The sequence below is a fragment of the Anolis carolinensis genome, chromosome 6 (assembly GCF_035594765.1).
Source record: "Anolis carolinensis isolate JA03-04 chromosome 6, rAnoCar3.1.pri, whole genome shotgun sequence".
NCBI lineage: Eukaryota > Metazoa > Chordata > Lepidosauria > Squamata > Dactyloidae > Anolis > Anolis carolinensis.
Genome location: NC_085846.1, coordinates 1,152,336 through 1,177,259, shown reverse-complemented (window position 1 = coordinate 1,177,259; position 24,924 = coordinate 1,152,336). Strand labels below are relative to the sequence as shown.

The 24,924-nt window shown below is 47.8% G+C and overlaps 1 protein-coding gene across 2 annotated transcripts; it reads left to right on the top strand.

Moving 5' to 3' along the window:
* The first annotated feature begins 9,142 nt into the window (after positions 1 to 9,142).
* LOC134299919 (plasminogen activator inhibitor 1-like) lies at positions 9,143 to 21,213 on the top strand. 2 transcript variants are annotated; one of them, XM_062984094.1, is made up of 9 exons: positions 9,143 to 9,222; positions 10,701 to 10,984; positions 11,921 to 12,169; positions 12,306 to 12,500; positions 13,489 to 13,687; positions 13,812 to 13,912; positions 15,364 to 15,450; positions 16,460 to 16,543; positions 19,782 to 21,213. In XM_062984094.1, exons 1-9 carry the CDS (start codon positions 9,200 to 9,202, stop codon positions 19,817 to 19,819), a joined length of 1,260 nt encoding a protein of 419 aa, XP_062840164.1. In that variant the 5' UTR covers positions 9,143 to 9,199; the 3' UTR covers positions 19,820 to 21,213. The 2 variants fall into 2 exon arrangements, with proteins under 2 accessions (XP_062840164.1, XP_062840165.1); XM_062984095.1 differs by lacking the exon at positions 19,782 to 21,213 and adding an exon at positions 16,647 to 16,708.
* The last annotated feature ends 3,711 nt before the right edge of the window (positions 21,214 to 24,924 follow it).

Sequence of the window (24,924 nt, the reverse complement as noted above, 5' to 3'; positions counted from 1 at the left end):
GCGGCCGGAGCGGATAGGGCTATGGGTCAGTTCCCCCACTGATAGCAGGGAAGGAGTTCCTCTGGGAAGTGGGGGCCCCATTGTCCCCTCAGTGTCGACCCATTGTTCCCGCCTTCCTGTGATGAAGCCCCCGGTCATTCTGCCTCCTCACTGTGGCCGGAGGGCATCTCCCTATCTTTGCTGAGCAGCCGCCTCGCCATTTCCTCCGCCATCCTCTTGCCTGGAACATGGCTGGAAATTCCCATGGCTCCTCCTCGCTTGTCCAGCCAGCCTCCAAGGGTCACGAGGGGCCTCCAGACCGACTCCTCATCCGTCTGCCTTGATTTGTGGCCTGGATCTCTTGCCAGGTTCCTCCTGATGTGGAAAGACATGCCATTCTCTTTTGAAGGGGTCGAAGGCAAAACAGAAGCAGTCTGTATTAGGTTTATACAGTAGAGTCTCACTTATCCAACATAAACGGGCCGCCAAATGTTGGATAAGCGAAAATGTTGGATAATAAGGAGGGATTAAGGAAAAGCCTATTAAACGTCAAATTCTGTTATGATTTTACAAATTGAGCAGCAAAAACACCATGTTTTACCTCTGGTTGTACCTCTAGTTTAAAAGCCACACTTATCCAAGCCTCTGGATTATCCAAGCCATTTTTGTAGTCAATGTTTTCAATATATCATGATATTTTGGTGCTAAATTCATAAATAAAGTAATTACAACATAACATTACTGCCTATTGAACTACATTTTCTGTCAAATTTGTTGTATAACATGATGTTTTGGTGCTTCATTTGTAAAATCATAACCTAATTTGATGTTTAATAGGCTTTTCCTTAATCTCTCCTTATTATCCAAGATATTTGCTTATCCAAGCTTCTGCCAGCCTGTTTAGCTTGGATAAGTGAGACTCTACTGTACCTTTGAACCTGTGCCACTGAATGCCTTTTGGGTGGGACTGATAGACATACAGCCATCAGTAGCCGGAAAGGCCATCCAAGCAATGCTCCCCTTTGCGTCTGCCTATTGATGCAAAGTTAGGTTTACACCAAAGACAAACTTAGGAGTAAGTTGGGTGCCGCACTGGATTTGCATTTTCGGCTGTCAGTCATAATGCCCAGCTGTGAAACAATTTTAAGCACAAATGTGAAACTATTTTGCTCATTGTTTTAGATGCAAATCTATTTTCCTGTTGCAGAATAAACATATTTGCCCATTGCAACATGAATGTTTGTGGTTGGGTGGGGCTGGTGTGTGTGTGTGTGTGTGTGTGTGTGTGTGTGTGTGTGTGTGTTTTCTGGCCATTTTAGCATATTTACTGTATTTTAATTCTGGTTTTTTTTACCACACTGTTACTATTTAATTGGTTTTTAAACTTTTGTATGGCTCTTTTTAAACTTGTCTGGTGTGGATTGTTGGCCGCCTTGAATCTCCCTCAGGGAGAAAAGTGGAGTATAAATGATGATGATGATGATGATGATGATGATGATGATGAACATGTTTTCTCTTTACTTCCAAACTTATTGCATTATAGGATACACTTGGGCATTAGGAATAGACGAAAGAAGGATGACCTTTGTGGGTCCAAAATGCTTATGGCCAAAAATAAAAATTCTTCTGAAGGGTCTCATGACTGAAGACTGACCCTGCTTGAAGGGGAGGTAGGGGGGGGGTCCCAGAAAGGCCTGATCTGAGACCTTGACCTTTGCCCTTGACCTCTCCCTGCCAGTGAATCCTCCAGGCGGGTTCCCCGGCCCCTCCCCTCTTTCCATGACATACAGAAAGAGAGACACGCGCAGGGCACACACCCACCCAACCGCAAGTTGCGTAACCAGTTGCATAACCTTGAACCTCTCCAGGCCAGGAAAGGGTCAGCGAGAAGAGGGCAGGCACTTCTGGTTGCCCTTGGAAGACACCCCTGTTGTTGTTGTTGCTGTTGTTGTTGTTGCTGGCAGTCCCAGAGTTACAAACATCTGACTCCTGGTTAAGAACAGGGCTGAGACAACAGGAAGGGAGAGGAATCTGCCACTCAAAAGGAAGAGCAATCTACTTCTGGAAGAGTGATTATCCTGGGGGAAAAGGGTCTCCCATTAAGCTTTCTCTCCAATCTTTGTTTCCACAACAAGCCACATTTCCCAAAATCCAGTGATCATAGGGACAGGAAGTGAGGTGACATCTTCTGAAGTGGGGCACAGGCTGCAAGAGAAGTGTTGGCCCTGCCCCATGCCATTCAAAGCATGCATGCATGCATACACATGTGCACGTGCACACACATGTACACACACATATATATTCGGCTGGAGTTACACTTTTAAAATGTACCTGTTCTGACTTGTTTGTAACCCAGAAATTACCGCCGCCATCATCATCATCATCATCATCATCATCATCATCATCATCATCATCATCATCATCATCATGTGGTCTTGGGCCTCCTTCTTAGGACAAAGCAATTGAAGAAGGATATTGCCTCTAAGTTGGAAGGTGTCTGGTAGGGTTGTCCAAAAAATCGTTATGATTCTTATATCGGAAATATTTCGGATTGTTCTCGCTTTTTTAATCGAGTTCCGAGACATTGTCCCTGGGCGCAACTGGCAATGTAATTTGAACCATCATTGGCCCATTATCTAATTGTGTCTTAATGTTTCGTTAAATTCCACCACCACCCCCCCCCATTTTTTAAATATATTTTAAAAATATATTTTTTATTTTTTTATTTTGTTTCTGCAACCTACCTTGAATGGGATCCTAGCGCAGCCTAAAATGGCTGCCGCTCCTGGGCCAATCAGACGCTTCCACAATGGATGCAAAGGTGGGGGCTAGCATCCTCTGCGTCCACGTGGAAGATCTCCATAAAAGCCCCCTGCGGAGCCCTGGCAAGCCATTCTGGGGTGGGTTTCCGAGCAGAGAGGGTGGTGCGCTGCGCAAGCAAACAAGGTGCCTGCATTGAGGGAGAGAGGGTGAAGTTCTGGCTGTAGAGAGAGACAGAGGGGTTTGGGTCTGGTAAGGGTTTGGGCTTTTGTTGCTAGTTCGAGAATGTGTAAATTTTTTGGGTAATAAATAATGCATTGGCTTGGGGCTTGTGGGATCTGGCAAAGAGTCCTTGCTTGAAAAAAGGCATTAGGCAATTTATAGTTTCCAAAGGACGTGGGCACTCCTGCCAAGGCATTGCTTGGCGTGTGCTGCGTTTCTAATCCAAAGTCTACACAAGTAGAAGAGGGACTTTCACAGTGATAAGAACCCAATTGAACAGGAATTAAGAGTTTCAAACCAGGAACAGGTTTCTTCAAATATTGAAAAATAGTGTATTATAAAAAGTTATGAAAATTTGCCAAAAATCATAGGAGACAGGAAACGTTCTGCAATTTATTGAGCAAAGAGTGTTGAATGTGATCTCCCACTGTACCAAATTTGATGATAGCTCAAGAAATGAGGGTGGGAGAGCCCTGTAAAAGTCTCTCCTGGTTTCCTTTTTTTTTTGGCGATTGCGCATGCGCATCTGCCATTTTAGAAACATTTAGAATCATTACGAATTTTCGGAAATATCCGAAATTTTTGGGTGAAAAATTCGGAAATACTTTCTATATCGAAGCGCCGGCACCCCCTACTTTAGAAACAAGAATTGAAACATTGTTTCCATCGATTGGACAAGCCTAGTATCTGGGGAAGTGGGAGACTCAAAGGATCAAAGGCCTGGGGACAATCAATAATCCCTCTGAGGAGCGTCTTAAAGATCTGGGTCTGTTCAGCCTCCAGAAGAGAAGGTTGAGAGGAGGCTTTTGAATAACAATTAGCAGCACTAATTATTATTATGTATGCTGGAACTCAATTGACAGACCCAGTCTTTTAAACTCGGAATATGCCCATCTGTATTTTATAAGTGTTTTTATGAATATCTAATGTAATTTAATAACTTTTTAATTGATTCACAATGTATTGTACAATTTTATATATGTGTTTTATTGTAAGCCGCCCTGAGTCCCCTATTGGGTGAGAAGGGTGGGATATAAATATTGGAATAAATAAAAATAAATAAATAAGATATGAGAGCTATGTATACAAGTTCCACTCAGTGCACTTTGCCCAGCTCATTTTATGTTTTTATTGCTGTGTTTCTCAAGTGTTTTATAATGATTGTGATTTTTAAATGCCTTTTAAATTTATTTGTGTGTTTTTGTATTCAATATTATTGTATGTTGGTTTTATATCTGTAAGCCGCCCTGAGTCCCTCTGGGGAGATGGTGGCGGGGTACAACAATAATTATTATACAACAATTATACAACAATATACAATATTATACAATAATTATACAACAATTATTATTATTATTATTATTATTATTATTATTATTATTATTATTATTATTATATACAAAGGGTGCCATTAGGAGGAAGAGACGGGCTTTCTTTCTGCTGCCCTGGAAACTAGGACTCAATGGAGCCCTGGGTTCAAATGAAAAGAAGATCGTGTTGTCGAAGGCTTTCATGGCCAGGATCACAGGGTTGTTGTGTGTCTTTCGGGCTGTGTGGCCATGTTCCAGAAGCATTCTCTCCTGACGTTTCGCCCACATCTATGGCAGGCATCCTCAGAGGTTGTGAGGTATACCTCACAACCTCTGAGGATGCCTGCCATAGATGTGGGCGAAACGTCAGGAGAGAATGCTTCTGGAACATGGCCACACAGCCCGAAAGACACACAACAACCCTGAAAAGAAGATCCCACCTGAACATGAGGAAGAACTTCCTGACTGTGAGAAGAGCTGTCCAGCAGTGGAACTCTCTGCTTTGGGGTCTGCTGGAGGCTCCTTCCTTGGAGGCTTTTAAACAGAGGCTGTATGGTCATCTGTTGGGGGTTCTTTGATTGTGTTTTTCCTGCAAGGCAGGAGGTTGTACTAGAAGGCCCATGTGGTCTCTTCCAGCTCTAGGATTCTAAGGGCTCTTCCACACAACCATATAATCCAGAATGTCAAGGCAGATAATCCACAATAGCTGCTTCAAACTGGGTTGTCTGAGTCCACACTACCAGATAATCCAATTCAATGTGGATTTTATACAGCTGTGTGGAAGGGGCCAAAATTGCAGGAAAAGGGATTCTACCGAAATCTTCGGAAGAACTTTCTGGGGACGGAAACTTTTTGCAGTGGAATATGCTGCCTGGGAGTCTATTGGCATCTCCTTCTCCAGCAGTTTTTGACCAGTAGTGGCTGATGGCCATTTGCTGGGTATGCTTTGATGGTAGGGTTGGGCTGGATGGCCTTTGGGGACCCCTTCCAACTCTAGGATTCCTTGAAAGGCGAGGAAGAAGCCGCCTCCGTCAGTTGCGTGGGCTCCTCTGCGGGAGGCTGCCTTCCCAGTGACTCAGCCTTTCTTGCCCCTTTCCTTCCCATTCCTGAGTCACGTTGGGATCCATGTGCGGAGAGGGGGAACCTCAGGCTTTGTCATGAGTGTGTCTTGGTGAGCGTGACACCAGAGGAGAGGAATCCGGAGGAACCTCCCTGTGAGAGGCCGGCGTGCCAACAGCCAGGAGCCGTGGCCTCTGAGCATGTGCAGGGTCCTTTTCTTGGGACTTTTTAAAGCAGGGGGTGGGGTGGCAAGGGAGGGCATGCGCATGCACAGAGTGGGCTCCCAATGTGCAGCCTCTGCTTGGGAGAAGGCTCGGAGTCAAAGCTCAAACCATGGGTAGGGGTGCTGGAGGGCATGGCAGCGCTCTCCTTTATTTTCATCGTGGATTTTAATGCACTGCATGGTTTGGTTCCATTTCATATATTGGCCTGTTGTGGATTTGAAACGGAGCTGTTTCCTAATGTTATGAGCCACTCTGTATTTTGTTGGCAGAGAAAAGCAGGATAGAAATAAATATAATAATAATAATAATAATAATAATAATAATGACATGAGGGGAGGGGGCAGCAGAACCTGAGCTGCGCCTTGACCCTGCGGTGACCCTGCAGCCCAAAGCACCCCAACAGATGGCCACCCAGCTTCTGCTTAATGACTAATACTACTACTAATAATAATAAAAACAGAAGCAACTCCAGAGATCATCCGCTCCCACTCCCTTCTGCCATGCAGGAAAAGCACAGTCAAAGCACTCCCAACAGATGGCCATCCAGCTTTTGTAATAATAGTAGTAGTAATAATAATAATAATAATAATAATAATAATAATAATAATAATAGGCTGATAAGGAGAAGACCTGGCTCTGGCTCATGAATGGGACCCTGAAGAAGAAGACAGAAGGCCTGATCCTTGCAGCCCAGGAGCAAGACATCAGAACAAATGCAATTAAGGCCAAGATTGAAAAATCAGCTGTTGACCCAAAATGCAGACTGTGCAAGGAAGCTGACGAAACCATGGATCATATCCTCAGCTGCTGTAAGAAAATTGCACAGACAGACTACAAACAGAGGCACAACTGTGTGGCCCAAATGATCCATTGGAACTTAGGCCTCAAGTACCACCTCCCAGCAGCAAAGAACTGGTGGGATCACAAACCTGCAAAGGTCGTGGAAAATGGACACGCAAAGATACTGTGGGACTTCCTAATCCAGACTGACAAAGTTCTGGAACACAACACACCAGACATCACAGTTGTGGAAAAGAACAAGGTTTGGATAATTGATGTCGCCATCCCAGGTGACAATCGCATTGACGAAAAACAACAGGAAAAACTCAGCCGCTCTCAGGACCTCAAGATTGAACTTAAGAGACTCTGGCAGAAACCAGTGCAGGTGGTCCCGGTGGTGATGGGCACACTGGGTGCCGTGCCAAAAGATCTCAGCCGGCATTTGGAAACAACAGACATTGACAAAATCACGATCTGCCAACTGCAAAAGGCCACCCTGCTGGGATCTGTGCGCATCATCCGAAAATACATCACACAGTCCTAGACACTTGGGAAGTGTTCGACTTGTGGTTTTGTGATACGAAATCCAGCATATCTATCTTGTTTACTGTGTCATACAACATCGTTGTGTCAATATTATTATTAATAATAATAATATTCCAGTGGTGATGGGCACACTGGGCGCAGAGCCTAAAGACCTTGGCCGGCTCTTGAAAACCATCGGTGCTGACAAAATCACCTCGTCAGTTGCAAAAGGCCACCCTACATGGATCTGCACGCATTATTCGCGGATACATCACGCAGTCCTAGACACTTGGGAAGGGTCCCCTGTGATCCAAGACAGCAGCCAGCAGAGGGTCTGCTGTGGAACAACAACAACAACAATATGAGGGGAGGGGGGTAGCAGGCCCCCAGCTGCACCTTGACCCCAGGGTGACCCAATGACGTCGCAGACAGACAGGCAGGCAGACGGAAAGACAGGCAGGCAGGCAGTCAGTCAGACAGACAGACAGAGAGGCAAACAGGCGCGGCTCCTGCGGGCTCAGTTTGCTCAGCGCAGACCCGCCCTCTGGGCGCGTGCAGAGCGCCTGCCTCCCTCCCTTTGCCCCCGCCCTCGGGGGCTTGACCTTCCCGGACCTCCCTTCCAGGCTTCCTTCGGCCTCGTCAGGCGGGGGGGGGGGGATTCCCGGGTGTTGCTGGAACCCCGGAGGTCGCCGGGTTCCTCTCTCTCTCTCTCTCTCTCTCTCCCCGCGGGAGTCGGAGCCAAGGCTGCCCCGCCGCTGAGTCAGGACTGGGGGGAGGAAAGGAAGGAGGCGACACCCCACCCCTTCAAGCACCCTTCAAGCACCCCCGACAGATGGCCCTCCAGCTTTTGTAATAACAATAACAGCTCCTGCCAACCTAGCAGTTCGAAAACATGCCAATGTGGGTAGATCAATAGGTACTGCTCCGGCGGGAAGGCAACGGCGCTCCATGCAGTCGTGCCAATGGCCACATGACCTTGGAGGAGTCTATGGACAACGCCGGCTCTTCGGCTTAGGAATGGATATGAGCACCAACCCCCAGAGTCAGATAAGACTGGACTTAATGTCAGGGGAAACCCTTACCTTTACCTATAGGAAATAATAATAGCAATGGGAGCAACCCCAGGGGCCATCCAGTTCTACCCCATTCTGCCTGACAAGAAAGGCACAATCAAAGCACTCCCAACAGATGGCCTTTGCAATAATAATTCTTATTTCCTTACTTATCGTATTAGAAGCGAACCGAGGGTATAGTTGTAATGTATTTGAAAACACAAACAAATACACCAACTCTCACTCCCCCAAAAAACCCTGGTTTACTCATGAATTTTAACTGCTAAGTCTATGAGACGCAAAAAACTAAGAGTCCCTCCAGAACTGCAAGTACTATCTCAAGCAAATATTGACAGGCCTGTAGCGGGGGGGGGGGGGGGGGGGGGCTGGCTACGGCCCTGGTAGTAGTAGTAGTAGTAGTAGTAGTAGTAGTAGTAGTAGTAATATAATAATAATAATAATATTGGGAAGTGTTCGACTTGTGATTTTGTGATACGAAATCCAGCATGTCTATCTTGTTTGCTGTGTCATACAATAATACAACAACAACAATAATAATAGAAAGAAGGTACCCAGGGGCCATCCAGTCCAATCCCCTTCTGCCATGCAGGGAGAGCACAATCAAAGCACCCCCGGCAGATGGCCAGCCAGTTCATCCCTTTGAGGCCTGCGGGGGCGAGGGGCGGAAGCGCGGCCATGGCAACGAACGGAGGGGCCGGCGGCCTCTCCCCCCCCCCCCCTCCGTCTCGCCTGCTTCCCCGCGGGGCTCGTTGGCCTGTTGCTCATTCGAGGGGGGGGGAGGGAGGGAGGGGGCGGCGGCGCCGGTGAGCTCATCGCGGCTTGCCCCCGAACTCCGTCCCTCCCTCCCTCCCTCCCTCCCTTCCGGTCCCGCGGCCCGAGGGGGGCAATAAAAGGGCGGAGGGGAGGCGGCGGCGGCGGCAGAAGCAGGACGAAGCCCGGCGCAGAGCAGAGACCTCATCCCCGAAAGGCGAAGCTGACTTCCGAGTAAGTCCTCCCCGCCCCCCCCCCCGCCCCCGGTCTCACTCCCAAGGAAGGCTGGGCCTCGTCGGGAGGCGCCCACACGTGTCCCGGCGCCCCTCCGCCCCCTCCTCTCGCGGGATCCGGGGCCTTTCGGGGCTTCTTCCTCGACAGATAGGGGCGAGGGGAGGGGGTCGCCTAGTGGATGGACTGGGTCCGGGTGGGCTTAGCTGGAGGCCGGGGGGGGGGGGGGGAAGGGAGGGAGGGAGCGGAGTGGTCATTCCTTTGGGATGTGTGGTCGAAGGCTTGCATGGCCGGCATCGCTGGGTTGCTGTAAGTTTTCCGGGCTGTCTGGCCGTGTTTACTTTAGTCTACTTTGGACTACTGTATTGTAAACATCTGTTTGTATGTATGGCATCCTAGAATGACAGAATTAGTCCAACCCTAATCTGCCATGGAGGGAAATGGACAGATGGCCACCCAGCCTCTGTTTCAAAGCCTCCAAGGAAGGAGCCTCCACCAGACCCCGAAGCAGAGCGTTCCACTGCTGAACAGCAATCTCTCACAGTCAGGAAGTTCTTCCTCCTGTTCAATTGGAATCTCCTTCCTGTCATTCTAATCCACTTTTTGCCCAAGCCCAGGCCCAGCCCCCTCCAATTGCTGATCTGCTCACCATATGCCTGGTTCTGGTTACTGAGGTCTTATTTTAGTGATGTTTTTATACTCTACTGTTTTTAATTGTTGAATTAGATTGTAATTGTTTATTATGTTTTTAAATGTGTTTTTAGTTTATTGATTCTGATGTTACTGGGTTTGGTCCCGCTTGCAAGCCTCCCTGAGTCCTGCTGGGGAGATGCTGGCGGGGTATAATAATAATAATAATAATAATAATAATAATAATAATAATAATATTGTGTCCTAGTTTCCAGGGCAGCAGAAAATATGCCTGCTCCCTCTTCCTTGGGGAAATCTTTCGCATATTTGTCCATGGCTCCTCTCCTGTCTCCTCTCGACCTTCTCTTCTGCAGGCCAAACAGACCCAGTTCTATAAAACACTCCTCAGAGGGATTATTTTTGGTCTCCAGACCTTTGATCTTTTTAGTTGCCCTCTTCCTTTTTTGTATACTTTTGTTCTTTTGTTTCCCATGGCAGTGGTATTTGGCTCCTCTGGGTCCTACTCTTTGTGTTGTTGTCTTTTGTGAGTACTGTACACATGACAAGGAAGGACTTCCTGACCATAAGGAGAGCTGTTCAGCAGTGGAACTCTCTGCCTCAGGGTCTGATGGAAGCTCCTTCCTTGAAGGTTTTTAAGCAGAGTTTGTGTAGCCATCTGTTGGGGGGGGGGGCTTTGATGGTGCTTTTCCAGAAGGGGGTTGGACTAGATGGCCCCTGGGGTCTCTTCCAACTCTTATTATTCTACGATTCTATGATACATTTCCCCATTGGTTTATTTATGTTTGAATAACAATTCCACTATGTAACCACATTTGAAACATGTCCTGTTCCTGGTTTGTAAGTGTTATTTCCTCTTTCATTGTGCCATCTTTTCCTTTGAAAGTAGTTGTTCTGCACCAGAAAGTCTGTTTTTGTGACACAAACTCTGTTGCATGAGTTGAGACTCTTGAGATTGAGCAACAATCACAACGTGTGCTCTGGCAGGAGGTCCTTCCCACAAAGACACAGTTTTTGCAGGTCAACCCACTTTCCCCATGTGTTTACGACAGAACCCATTAGGAAAGGACTTTGCTGACCCAGGAACAAACACCATGCCACACAGGCTTCAACCCTCCCTCCTCTCCTTTGCTCCACAGGATGCGACCTCCGACCCAGCTCCTGGCCTTGGCCTGGGCCTTCCTGCTGGGCTTGACCTGTGCGGCCCCCTCGGCCCCCTCCCCCCCAGTCCTGCGCTTGGGCCTCCGGACCACCGACTTGGGGGCCCGGCTCTTCCGTGAGGCGACGTCCGCGGCCTCCTCCCGGCACCGGAACCTGGCCTTCTCTCCCCCGGGCGTGGCCTCGGTGCTGGCCATGCTGCAGGCGGCGTCCGGCGGAGGGACCCGCAGCCAGATCGAGGCCGGCGCTGGTTTCCGGCTGCGAGGTGAGTGGAAAGAGGAAGTGGGAGGAGAAAGTAGAAGCTGGAAAGGCCCTTGGGAGCCCCAGAAAGGCCAGGGCCCTCTCAAGGGGGTTATGAGGTCCCTCCCCATTCCTCCGGAAGCAGGGAGTTCCCCTGATGACTCACCTTCCACTCCAAGGACAGTGGTCAGCAGTTGAACCTAATCCAGGCCAAGGAGAATTCCTGACCTGTGGGGCCCGCAGCATTGTGGGGGCCAGTGATTTGGATCCAAGGGGTGGGGCCACAGGCATGACCGGCCACCTCAAGGGAGAAGGACTCCAATTGGGTTTTCCTGCTTAACAGACGGGAGGCCCCTTGGGCTCCCCTCCAGCTTTAGGATTCCATGGTTCTGTTATTCTTAAGCAGAGGCTGGGTGGCTATCTGTCAGGTGGGATCTGATAGTATCCTCTTGCCGGGCAGAAGGAGATTGGGCTGGGTGGCGGATCCGACCCAACATAGCGGCCAATGTAAGCACCCGCTTGTGGCGCATTGTCCCCGGGGGCGCTGTTAAGGCACCCCTGCAGCGGTGGTGGCGGGGACCATCGGCTCCCTCCTCGCCGAACGCGAAAGGCCTCAGTTGAGACCTCGCGAGAAGAGCTAGGCCTCAGTTGAGGCCTTCTGCTTTCGGTGAGGAGGGAGCCAATGGTCCCCGCTGCCACCGCCACTGACAAAGGTATGTGCGGGGCATTGGGGGGTGCAATTTGGGGGGGGGGGGGGCATGGCCACTAGGTTCGCCTACAAGGTGAAATTACCTAGGGCCACTTCTGCTGGGTGGCCTTTGGTGTCCCCTCCAAACTCTTGGATTCAAAAGTCTCTCCCAGAGGCTTCTCCTCAGGCACCAGGCCTTTTGTGTCCCTCCCTTCCGGAGGGGCTTGACCCTGGCTTCCCTGGCTGACCTGCTCCCATTGCCCTCCCGTCCAGAGCGTGGGGTCCCCCGAGCCCTGCGGCAGCTGCAGAAGGCGCTGACGGAGCCCCGGCCAGAGGAAGAGGCGGAGGCGGTGACCGTGTCCACGGCAGATGCCCTCTTTGTCCAGCGGGACTTGGTCCTGAAGGCCGGGTTCCTGCCAAGCTTCCAGCGGGTCTTCCGCCAAGCGGTCAAGCAAGTGGACTTCATGGAGCCAGACCGTGCCCGCAGCATCATCAACGCCTGGGTGGAGAAGCACACTGAGGGTCAGTGGGGGAGAGGAGCCCCTCCGCCAGAGTGGGGGTGGGGGTCATGCCTCCTGGGTCTTCCTTCCTTCCAAGGGGGGGGGGGGCTTCCATGGGAGCCCTTCCTCAGCATCACCCCCTTCCTCCTCCTCCTCAGGCATGATCCAGGGCTTCCTGCGCGAAGGGCTGCTTGACCAGCTGACCCGGCTGCTGCTGGTGGACGCCATCCACTTCCAGGGCCAGTGGGCGCTGCCCTTCCCGGAGGCCTCCACCCGGCGGCGCCTCTTCCACAAGCCGGACGGCAGCACCGTCTCCGTCCCCATGATGCAGCAGACTGCCCGGTTCAACTACGGTGAGGAGCGGGCGGGAATGCGGGGTCAGGGGTCTCCCTTGGGATGCTGTGATCGGAACTGAGCTCCTTGGACATGTGCGGAGTAGCCTCAGGTGGGCTCATGGAAACCCAAAGGCCATCTAGTCCAGCCTAGTTAGCCCTGTTGTCTGCAGTGAGGAGTCCCCAGAATGACAGGTGGGATCAAATCCTTCTTACTGTCCCACAGATTGTGAGCACCCGCTTACAATCATGTGTCCTGCACTTCCCTCTCTCTGCTGGTCATCAGTTAAGCCACACTCTTGCTCCAGCCTTTTTCCAGCCCTGTCGGGCAGTTCAATATGCAGAAGGCACTCACACGGCAGCGGTTGGCAATCAAAGAGAGAGAACTGCCTCGTGGTCTCATGATTTATAGTCAACCCCTTATCAGTACTCCGCACCCTGGACATTACATCTTGACCGGAAGGTGCTTTACTCTCCAGGCATTCACTTCTTCATCTTCACCTTTTGTGATCTGGTGTTTCTTGGTGGCACATGCCTGAGGATGTTTTTCTCTTCATCCATCCATCCATCCATCCATCCATTTATTTATTTATTTAATTTATATACCGCTCTTCTCCCCCAGGCAGACCCAGAGCGGTCTTACATAATGGCAAGATTAATGCCACATATAATACAAAATATAGTAAAACAAACGATCGTAAAAACACACTTAAAAACCAATATCATACCCCATTTAAAACAGTAAAACACTGTGTGGCCATTACAACAGGGCCAGTAGCATTGGGCCAAAAGTCAGAGCCATTCTGTATTCAATTACACATTAATCCAGCGAATACATCAGATTATATCTCCTATATCTCCATATATATCTCCAGCAAACCCTTGGGATCCCTTCCAGCTCTGCTATCCTGCAGGCCTTATGCATCCAGGGGAGGGGGCCATCCATGGGGAGGGGGCCATAGGGCAAAGGCCTTGCTCCTGACCTCCTTTCCCCTCTCTACCTCCCCAGGCGAATTCTCCACCCCGGAGCACATGGAGTATGACGTCATTGAGCTGCCCTACCAGGGGGAGACCCTCAGCATGCTCATTGCAGCCCCCTTCGAGGTGGATGCCCCGCTCTCTGCCCTGACCGCCATCCTGAGTGCCCATCTGGTGGACCAATGGAAGAGCAACATGACGCGGGTCACCCGCCTCCTGGTCCTGCCCAAGTAGGTGCCCTCTGCCCGGGGGGAGGGGGAGAGGGGTGGGGGGCCAGGGATTTGGGGGCGTTGAGAGCCCCCCTCCATCCTTGTGCCCCCCCCTGACCTAGCCCTCCCCCCTCTCCCCAAACAGGTTCTCCTTGGAGAGCGAGCTGGACCTGAGGCGCCCCCTGGAGGCGCTGGGCATGACCGACATGTTTGACGCCCGCAAGGCCGACTTCAGCAGCCTCTCAGGTCAGTCCCGGCTTCGGAGGGGCTCCTGTCACACTCAAGGCATGCACAGGCGCTCAAAGTCAGAGCAAAGCTGCCTTCAAACACATGCAGAGTTCCTGCCCCGCCTTGGCCTGGCCTTGCTGTGCAGCTGCTTGAAAGGGCTTTTTAGAGCCCTTTCAGGATCCAGTTTTTGTTCAGCCTTATGAGAACTTGATGAAGTTACTTTCCTAGACGATGTCTGAAGAGCTGTGCACAGCCTACCTATCAGAGCCGGTCCAACAATAAGGCAAATTAAGTGGTCGCTTCAGGCGCAAAACACATGGGGGCGCAGTCGAGACTGCTTTCTCTGTCGATTTGTTGTAAAACATGATGTTTTGGTGCTTAATTTGTAAAATCATAATTAATTGGATGCTTAATAGGCTTTTCCTTAATCCCTCCTCATTATCCAACATTTTCACTTATCCAACGCTTTTATTTTTCAGTGATTGGTTTGCGGGGGGGGGGGGGGGGGACCAAAATTCTGTTCGCCTACACTTGAAAAATACCTAGGGCCAGCTCTGCTGCCTATCATAATCAAGGTCTCCCTTGACAGCAGTTGATATCTGTATCGATGCAGACAGCAAAAGCAAAGCACACACTACAGAGTTCTCCGGACAGGGAGATTATAGTTACATGATATAAAAGGGCAATGCACTTTGAAATTTGGCAAGGTGCAGCATTCATTGGCTAATGCAATTCTGCGCCTGAGTGGTCATTGGTGCACTAACCAAAATATTGCATTGCTGTGTTTTCATGCCTTCTCTTGGGAAACAGCCTTGATCCTCATCCCTTGTGTCTCTGTGGCTGGACCTCCACTGCCCTCTACCCCAGGCCCTGATCCCAGATCATCTGGCAGTGTAGACTCATATAATAATGTTTGCCATGTGTTTAGTCTCTGTTTTCTGTATTTTATAGAAATAAGCTTTAATATGTGGATTTGTAGTATTTTTACAATGTTCATGTATTTCAAATATTCTGTAACCCACCACAGGGAAAGGTGGGTAAAAATAATATTATTATTATTGTTGTTGTTGTTGTTACTAATCAAGTTCAAAGCAGATAATCTGGGATCAGATCCTGGGATTTAGGGCAGTGTAGATCCATCCTTATTCCTCTCAAATCCCCAACTCTTTTCAGTCCAGGTGCAAACAGCCTGTTCCTGCTTTCCTAATATTGCAGCAGCACTCTGACTCCCATCTATCAGAATCTGGCAAAATAGTATGCATATAAAGCCCTAAACTTCACTCTATGTCCCATAACACAACCATTGCATGCCCTTGATGGTGATGACAGACTGCAGAGTCCCTGCCCCTGCTGCTGCTGTGCTTAACCCCTGCCTCCCTTGATGGTGATGACCCCCTGCCATCAAAGCACCCCCAACAGATGGCCATCCCGCCCCTGTTGGCATGCTCATGGCTGTTCCTTCCTTACAGATGAAGAGCCCCTCTTTGTGGCCCAGGCCTTGCAGAAGGTGAAGATCGAGGTGAACGAGAGCGGGACCAAGGCCTCTGCCGCCACAGGTGGGTCCCCATGGGCCTTTGGCGGGGAGGGTGGCAGGGACGGGGGGGCGGGTTTGGCTCCCTTTGCTGGACGGGAGCCTTCTGTTGTGGTAATCTCTGAGCGGTTAGACTCAATTTAACCCTCTCTGGGGGAGATTCCACCAAAAATCAGAGTAGCAAAAGCAAAGCTTTTAAATTCAGCAGTTACTTACACGCGGTGAACAAGAGAAGCCTTTGACCATTTAGGATTGCAATGGACTGCAGAGTCTCAGTAAAAGTTCAAAAAGTATTTATTCAGGTAAAAATAACTCCATTGTAGATAGAAAGGCTTGGGAGCTGTCTAGTCTAGTCTAGACTGGCTTCTAAGGAAAAATAAGAAAGGAAAAATAACAAACATCTAAATAGTTACATCTTGCCAGGAGAGACAGCAAGATGCTTCTTGTTAGCTAGAAGAACAAAGGGAGAAGAGAGAACCAAAATGGTTCCAACCTCATGGTCCAGTTTATTGGGGCCATAAAACATTCTAACCAATGAGAAGTTAGTGTCCCTAAAGATTCAAATTTCTACTAACTTCAAAGTAAGGGATGTGACATAAACAGGATAGAGTGAAACACAGTAAAGCCTGTCTAGGCATGCTTTGGAAACAGGGAAAGGATCCCCTCAATCTAACTCTATCCTCTATCTCACTACATCTAGACTTGAGTAGTCCAGGATGATTCCCAACACCTTCCAGGCCCTCATCCCACCCCAAAAGAAGCTCAACCTGGCTCTGTATCCAGGCCTCCAAAGAGAGAGAGAGCATCACCCCCTCTGAAGCAGTCTGCAATCCACTAGTATAGAATCCTAAGAGACCCCCCCCCCTACAAAGTCATGAGTCCCATTCTGCACAACTGAAGCTCTCATGAAAGGGGCCAATTCATCCTCTGTTTGGATCCCTTGGGACAGGCTCTGGGCTCCAGAGCAATACAAACAAGTTGCTTTACGCACCCTTCCGAGATACTAAACGTCTCCCTTCTCTTCCGCTGCGCAGCCGCCATCGTCTATTCCCGAATGGCTCCCCTGGAGATGGTCCTGGACAGGCCCTTCCTCTTCCTGGTGCGGCACAACCCCACAGGTACGCGGTGGTGGGTAGAGGGTGGACGGGTGGGTGTCTTGCATTTGCAATGTGTGCTGGGGAAAACACTTCATTTTCATTCCATCTTGTCTCTATGCATCAGCTGGAGGCCCCTATCCGCAATAACATGCTATGCTAGTTTTATATATATGTATATATATGTATGTGTGTGTGTGTGTGTATATATATATATATACACACACACATATATATGTGTGTGTTTATATATAAATATATATATACAATATAATTTACAATAATATGTAATAATTATAACATATTGTATATACATATAATATTCATAATATATTGTAATACGATATAATACTAATAATATAATATACTAATTAATATAGTAATATTAATTATATATCATATTTTACATGTAATATTACTAATAATATTACAATATGTTGATACAGTACAATATAGTAATTTGTTACCAGTATTATACTATACTAATATAATATTGTATGTAAATTTAATTTGTAAGCCGCTCTGAGTCCCCTTCGGGGTGAGAAGGGCAGCATATAAATGTAGCAAATAAATAAATAAATAAATAAATTTTCTTGTATGGCAATAAAGTTATTCTATTCTTGGTGTGGCACAACCCCACAGGTAAGCCGAGAGCCTGGCTTTCTGCCTTGGGAGGGGGTGTCTGGCCTTGCGCCCCTTCCTTGCAGAACACGAAAGCCCTTCAAAGGCCAAATAAGGCAACCGGTTGGGGCGGTTTGGGTGTGCCTTACCTGCCAGAAAGCAACATAGCGCTGCCCCCTGTTGATGAAATGGTAGAGTCATGTGTATTAGGAAAAATCATCCTCAAGGCATGTGTTACTGGAACCACCAGGTCATCAAAGGGTTAAGATGGTGCCTGGGTGAGTGCCAGACATGCCAGGCTGAGGCACCTGCCCGTCAAGGGTTATGTCATTTCCGGAGGTGTCAACTGCTGATAAGGGTCTGATATAAGCTGGGACCATGTGGTCGCTTATCTCTCTTTCATTATCAGTCTCCTGCTGTGAATATCTGAGTGAGTAACTTGCAATTTAAGTGTTGTCAAAGGCTTTCATGGCTGGAATAATAGGATTGTTGTGTGTTTTCCGGGCTGCCTGGCCATGTTCCAGAAGTATTCTCTCCTGACATTTTGCCCACATCTGTGGCCAGGCCTGTAGCGAGGGGTTTTTTTTAGGGGTTCAACCCCCCCCCCCCCCGAAATTTTTCAAGTTATAAAAAAAATCTCGTTTACTCATGAATTTTAACTGGTTAACCAAATCCCCATGCTAAGTCTATGAGATGCAAAGCATTAAGAGTCCCTCCAGGCACGATCTCAAGCAGATATTGACAGGTTTGTAGCGGGGAGGGGTATGTGCTAGGGGTTCAACCACCCCTGAAATTTTCAAAACCCCTCCCGAAATTTTTTTCTGGCTACGGCCCTGTCTGTGGCAGGCATCCTCAGAGGTTGTGAGGTATGTTGGAATAATAATAATAATAACAACAACAACAACTTTATTTATACCCTGCCACCCTCTCCCTGCAGGGATTCGGGGCAGCTTACAATGAGAAAATGACAACATAGCATACAATACACATGATCCACTAAAACAATGAGATTTAAAAACAATGCAATACAAGATAAAAACAACGTAATAGTTACTTTAAAAACCGGAACATCAAATTGTTCTTCATAGCAGAGGGTGACTAACACATCAGTCCACCAGGTCCAAGAATAGAATCAGAATGAGTAAAGAAGGAACAATTTCACTTAAAGTGCTTTAGCATGTAGAGTAAGAAGCAAGAGAAAGAGCCATTAAGGTTGTAAACACAGAGTCAGATGGGCTATTTATTCAAAGTAGGTAAGGGAAGTTTATACATCTGTGTACGGTCCAGGGTGGGAGAAAGAACTCATGTCCGGAATCCAGACATGAACCAATCAGGGGCAGCTAACGACTCTGAATAAAGAATTCTCCCAGACAAGAAGAAGCCAGGCCTTGAGGCCACAGGGCCATCAAATGCTAATCAAGGTGATTAATTACAACATCCATGCCTATTCCAACAGACAAGAGTTCTTTCTCCCACCCTGGACCTTCCACAGATATATAAACCCCACTTGCTTAGTTTTCCAATATACTTCCAACCTTTGAGGATGCCTGTCACAGATGTGGGCAAAACGTCAGGAGAGAATATTTCTGGAACATGGCCACACAGCCCGGAAAACACACAACCCGTGTAATTTAAGTCACTGAACCACCGGGCAGGGCTGAAGGCTGTGGCACTGGGAGCTTAAAAGAGCAGAAGGGAGGGAAAGAGCGTCGGTTTTTGGGGGCCTCCTCCCTCCACGCCCCCTGTTGGCTGGCACTAGAACGGCAGTGTCCGGGCTTCTGCTGGGTTTTTTGAGGAGGGGGAAAGGGAGCTATTCTCAGGGGGTTGTCGAAGGCTTTCATGGCCGGGATCACAGGATTGTTGTGTCTTTCGGGCTGCGTGGCCATGTTCCAGAAGTATTCTCTCCTGACGTTTCGCCCACATCTATGGTAGGCATCCTCAGAGGTTGTGAGGTATGGAGAAACTAAGGCAAGGCAAGGAAAAAATATCTATCTGTGGAGAGTCCAGAGTGTGGCAAGAGTCCTTTGTCAGTGGGAAGCCAGCATTAATGTTTCAGTTAATCACCCTAATTAGCATCGGAAAGGTTTTTGTCTCTTGCCTGGGGGTTTTGTCTCTTGCCTTTGTTCAGTCAATAGCCGTCCTTGGGGCTCCTCTGCCTTCAGAGTGTTGGTTCCAACACTCTGAACATGGTTCCAACATGGGAACCAACACTCTGAAGGCAGAGGAGCCCCAAGGATAGTTATTGACTGAACAAAGGTAAGAGACAAAAACCCCAGGCAAGAGACAAAAACCTTTCCGATGCTAATTAGGGTGATTAACTGAAACATTAATGCTGGCTTCCCAGTGACAAAGGACTCTTGCCACACCCTGGACTCTCCACAGATAGATATTTTTTCCTTGCCTTGCCTAATTTGTCCATACCTCACAACCTCTGAGGATGTCAGCCATAGATGTGGGCGAAACGTCAGGAGAGAATACTTCTGGAACATGGCCACACAGCCCGAAAGACATACAACAACCCTATTCTCGGGGGAGTTGTGCCGTGAGCCCCTGTGTTCTGGGGGGCCTCTTGACCCCTTCCTGGCACATCCTGAAACCACTCCTTTCTTCCTTCCTTCCTTCCTTCCTTCCTTCCTTGCAGGCACGGTGCTGTTCATGGGGCAAGTGATGGAGCCCTGAGGGACCCCAATGCCTTGGCATCTCGCACTTGGAGGACCCCCCCCCCCTTTCCTCAAACTGGATCCCGTCCTGGCCTCCCACCTGGCTGCTCAACCGTGAAGCCGGAGTTCGTCCATTGCCTCTGAACTTCTGTGCCCCACCAGAGCCTTCCTTGCACTACACTAGCAACCAGGCCTGTAGCAAGGGGGGGGGGTTTAGGGGTTCAAACCCCCCAAAATTTTTCAGGTTATAAAAAAAACCTGGTTTACTCATGAATTTTAACTGGTTAACCAAATCCCCATGCTAAGTCTATGAGATGCAAAACATTAAGAGTCCCTCCAGGCACTACTATCTCAAGCAGATATTGACAGGTTTGTAGCGGGGAGAGGTATGTGCTAGGGGTTCAACCCCCCCCCCCCGAAATTTTCAAAACCCCTCCCGAATTTGTTTTCTGGCTACGGCCCTGCTAGCAACACAAAATACCCTTTTAGGAGCAGCAGTATCCACTGAAATACCCCCCCTGCAAAGCCTTTTGACTATTAAGGGGGTGAGGCACTGCTGTTCGAGGCAAAAACAAACTGCTGGGTGAATCAGGCCTGGCACCGGAGCCAGAGACTATAGCAATGTTTACATGGAGCAGGCCAGGCATCTGTCCGTCCAGCTCCATCCTTTTGTGTGTTTCTGCCCATGTGACTCGAGGGCGGTGTGATTCCCCTTTTGGGGAGGGGCTTCCTGTTCTCTTGCTGGAAATAAACAAATGGGGTGGGGGCTGGGGGGGAGGGATTGTCTCCACCTGCACCTTGAGGGAAAAAACAGCAGGAAGCCATCTCTGACCATGAGTCATCTGTTTGCACTGCGTGCCAGATATATCTTGAGTTGGGTGTGTGTATGTATGAGTGTGAGTGTGAGTGACAGGAGCGGGGTACCCATGCCTATATTGACTGGACCTTATTGCAGAAGTGGGTTTTGCTTGCAAAGAAGGGCTCCGGCTACAACCCCCATGTTTTGCTGTGATGACTCAACAATGTTGTTATGAGGCCGAGCACTTTGTCCTTTTTTCTGGCAGCTTTGAAGGCCTAGAAGAGCTTCTAGTTAATGATGGAATGGCACCAGAATTGCTGAGCCAAGCACTAAGGGGGGGGGGGGGGGGTGTTGAACGATGCCAGCCTTCAGCCCTCCCTCCAGGTGTTTTGGACTGCAACTCCCACAATTCCTAACCGCCGGTAGGCGGTTAGGAATTGTGGGAGTTGCAGTCCAAAACACCTGGAGGGCCCAAGTTCCAGCCTCACGAATCAATATTTATAAAAAATTCTATACGGAGATGTGGTTATTTTTTCACTTTTATGCCAAAGCTGTACAGAAATATGGTTTTATATTTGTATACGTGGATGAATAAATATATGGATCTATTTCTACATCGGACTGTTGTCTTGCATTTGGCCTCTGGCAGGAAATAAAACTCCGTTATGACTATATTTATGTATGCCCCGCTTTATCTCCCCAAATGTCTTTATCTCCCCCGGGGAGAAGAGCGGTATATAAAATAAACTAGCTGTGCCCGGCCACGCGTTGCTGTGGCAAAATGGTGGTGGTATTGGTTAAAAATTGTTGTGTAATTTTTATTTGACGTTATTTGCATTTTTTAAAATTAATTTTATTGTAAGTTATATTTTTATTTATTATATTTTATTATTTTCTTGTATTATTTTTAGTTATTTTCTGTTATTATAGTATTTTATTGTATTAATTTTTTAGTGTTTTTTATTATTTTTTATTGGGTTGCTAGGAGACCAAGTTGGAGGAGCTTAGCCTTCTAACTGGCAGCAATTGGATAAAAGCAATTATTCCTCTCTCTCTAATTAGGACTTTTTCTTTTCTTTTTGTTGTATCAACCTAGAGGCGTGGATGATGGGTAGTGTTGTCAAATTTCAAGGTTGGGGGGCCGGTAGTTTTGTTGTTTTGTGGGTCGCCGTGATGCCATCACTCTTTTATATATATAGATAAATGAGTGAATTTATTTATTTATTTATTTACAGTATTTATATTCCGCCCTTCTTTCTCACCCCGAAGGGGACTCAGGGCAGATCACATTATGTACATATAGGGCAAACATTCAATGCCCATAAACACATCAAACCGAGACAGAGACAGACGCAGAGGCAATTTAACCTTCTCCTGAGGGGATGTTCGATTCTGGCCACAGGGGGGAGCAGCTGCTTCATCATCCATACTGACGGCACTTCCTCATTCCAAGCCGTAAATTAGTTAAACTTGCCTCTCCACTTTTATAAGTGGTACCTTATTTCCTACTTGATAGATGCAACTATCTTTCGGGATGCTAGGTCAGCAACGAGCAGGGGCTATATTTTATTTTTAATTGACGGGTGCTCACCCCGCCATGGGCTGGCCTCGAACTCATGACGTCATGGTCAGAGTCATTTACTGCAGCAGCTGCTTACCAGCCTGCGCCACAGCCCGGCCCCATAATATAGCAGCTCGACATAAAAGCATTAGTATACAATTTTAACATATACAAATATAGAGACTTCAAAACAGAATGAAACATAAACAGCACTTTAAAAATTCAGTTAAAATCCATCAAGTATCACTGCCTCTGCCGCATGAATGTGTGAGTCGCTTGTCTGCACATCCTGACATGTGAGCCCCTCCCCTCTCTTTCCTCACATGCTATTGCGGGGGGGGGGGGGGGGGGGAGGGGCTGTCATTAAAATGCAATGCATGGTTTGAATGGAATTGTATGAAAGGTATATGGTTGGGACCTATAGAGGCGAGAGATGCCATCCTAAGACTGAGGCCTGGAAAACTACTGAATTCATGAACTGTAATTAAAAGTCACTGAACTGCTGTCATTGATGACCAGAGACAAATGATTAGGTGTTGAACACTTGGTGGAAAACAACATGTCTACATTACCAATGACAAATATTTATTTATTTATTTGCAACATTTATATCCCGCCCTCCTTACCCCAAAGGGAACTCAGGGTGGCTTACAAGTTATATATGCATACAATATATTGTCAGCATAGCACAATATAAGCATTATATATCACTATATTTTACCATGCGACTATATTGCCATATTATTAGTAATATTACATGTATCTAATATATAATTATAATAGTGTATTATTATTATATAGCATTACATTATAATATTAGCAATATTATACGTATATACAATATATTATTAGTATAGCATAATATTAGTATTATATATTATTATAGTGTTATATTGATACCGGAGACATGGTGGAATGATGTCTTCCAGCCCCCAGCCCCCCCTTCTTCACTTTGGCCCCAGAGTGGCAGTTATTCCTTGTGGGGAGGGGCTCCCATCTGGCCCATTTAAGCAAGGAAGTGTTTACAGGCTTCCTTACCTTAAGAAAGAAGCAAACTGTGCTCCTTAAGAAAGAAAACCAATTATCACTTAATCCTAGAATCCTAGAGTTGGAAGAGTCCTCATGGGCCACCCAGTCCAACCCCATTCTGCCAAGAAGCAGGAAAATCACCTTCAAAGCCCCCCTGACAGATGGCCACCCAGCCTCTTCTTCAAAGCCTCCAAAGAAGGAGCCTCCACCCAAAGGAGCCTTCACCAGAAGCAAAGTCAACATCTGTCTGGAACTGGTGGGAGTCAGGATATTTTGACTGGGAAAACAACTGTCAGTATTTACAAAGACAATTGGAACATCAGCAAGAAATATTACTATATAAGAAACACTTTAGCATTCCAAAATTGTGGCAAACCGCTGGTCTTCCATGGGAAGGAGAGAGAGTTGGTGTATTTGCAGAGCGGCAGACGGGTCTGCATGGAAAAGACAAGTCTGGTCTCAGAATGGAAGGGAAGGAGTGCATCTCAGAAAAGTATTGAAAGTATTGGGAAGGTATTGTGTGTACTGGAAAAGTATTGGAAGTACAGTAGAGTCTTGCTTATCCAACCTTTGCTTATCCAACATTCTTCATTATCCAACGCGGTCTGCCTTTTAGTAGTCAGTGTTTTTATAGTCAACGTTTTCAATACTGTACATTGTGAGGTTTTTCTGCTAAATTCATAAATACAGCAATTACTACATAACGTTACCATGTACTAAACTGCTTTTTCTGTGATTTGTTGTAAAACATGTTTTGGTACAGTAGAGTCTCACTTATCCAACACTCGCTTATCCAACGTTCTGGATTATCCAACACATTTTTGTAGTCAATGTTTTCAATACATTGTTATGTTTTGGTGCTAAATTTGTAAATACAGTAATTACTACATAACATTAATGTGTAATGAACTGCTTTTTCTGTCAAATTTGTTGTATAACATGATGTTTTGGTGCTTAATTTGTAAAATCATAACCTATTTTGATGTTTAATAGGCCTTTTCTTAATCCCTCCTTATTATCCAACATATCTGCTTATCCAACGTTCTGCCGGCCCGTTTATGTTGGATAAGTGAGACTCTACTGTACTTAATTTGTAAAATCATAGTGTAATTTGATGTTTAATAGGCTATTCCTTAATCCCTCCTTATTATCCAACATTTTCACTTATCCAATGTTCTGCCGGCCTGTTTATGTTGGATAAGCGAAACTCTACTGTACTGAGAAAAGTCTTGGTGCGTCTTGGACAAGTGACAGATCTGCAGGGAAGCCTCCTGGCCCGAGTGCGGGTGTCCTTCCTTCTCCAGGAGACGGAGGAGGAATGGCGAGGGATGGATGCGATGCCCGGAATGAATGTGAACGCGTGGATGCTGAGCAGATGCGGGGAAGCCCCCTGGTTTGTTCGTTTGAGATCCGCTGTGGGTGGGCCTTCTTTCTCGCCGACGTTCCCTCTCTCGCTGAAATGGCAGCAAAAGGAACCTTGGCTGGAAAAGTCTTCCCGCGAGGGCCACCCCGGGGTCAGGCCACCCCACCCCACCCCACCCCACCCCCCCGGATGACGTCACGCGGAGGGTCCCCCCGCCGTCGCCCCGGCAACCCCTCCGCTCTCTTCCTTCCGTCGCCACGGAGACCCGACGTCCAGCCGGCCAACCGCCGCCCTCCGCCGTCGCTCGTGGCAACGCTAACCCCGCCTCCCTTGTTGCCAGGGAGACCCAGCGCCCGCCTCCCCGTCCCGGAA

Excerpts from the sequence above, each read along its gene's own strand:
- LOC134299919 (XM_062984094.1), top strand. The coding sequence starts at position 9,200 with ATGGCCGGCATCGCTGGGTTGCT. Across the intron at positions 12,170-12,305 it reads GGTGGAGAAGCACACTGAGG|GCATGATCCAGGGCTTCCTG; the intron begins GTCAGTGGGGGA and ends CCTCCTCCTCAG. Across the intron at positions 15,451-16,459 it reads CAAGGCCTCTGCCGCCACAG|CCGCCATCGTCTATTCCCGA; the intron begins GTGGGTCCCCAT and ends TCCGCTGCGCAG.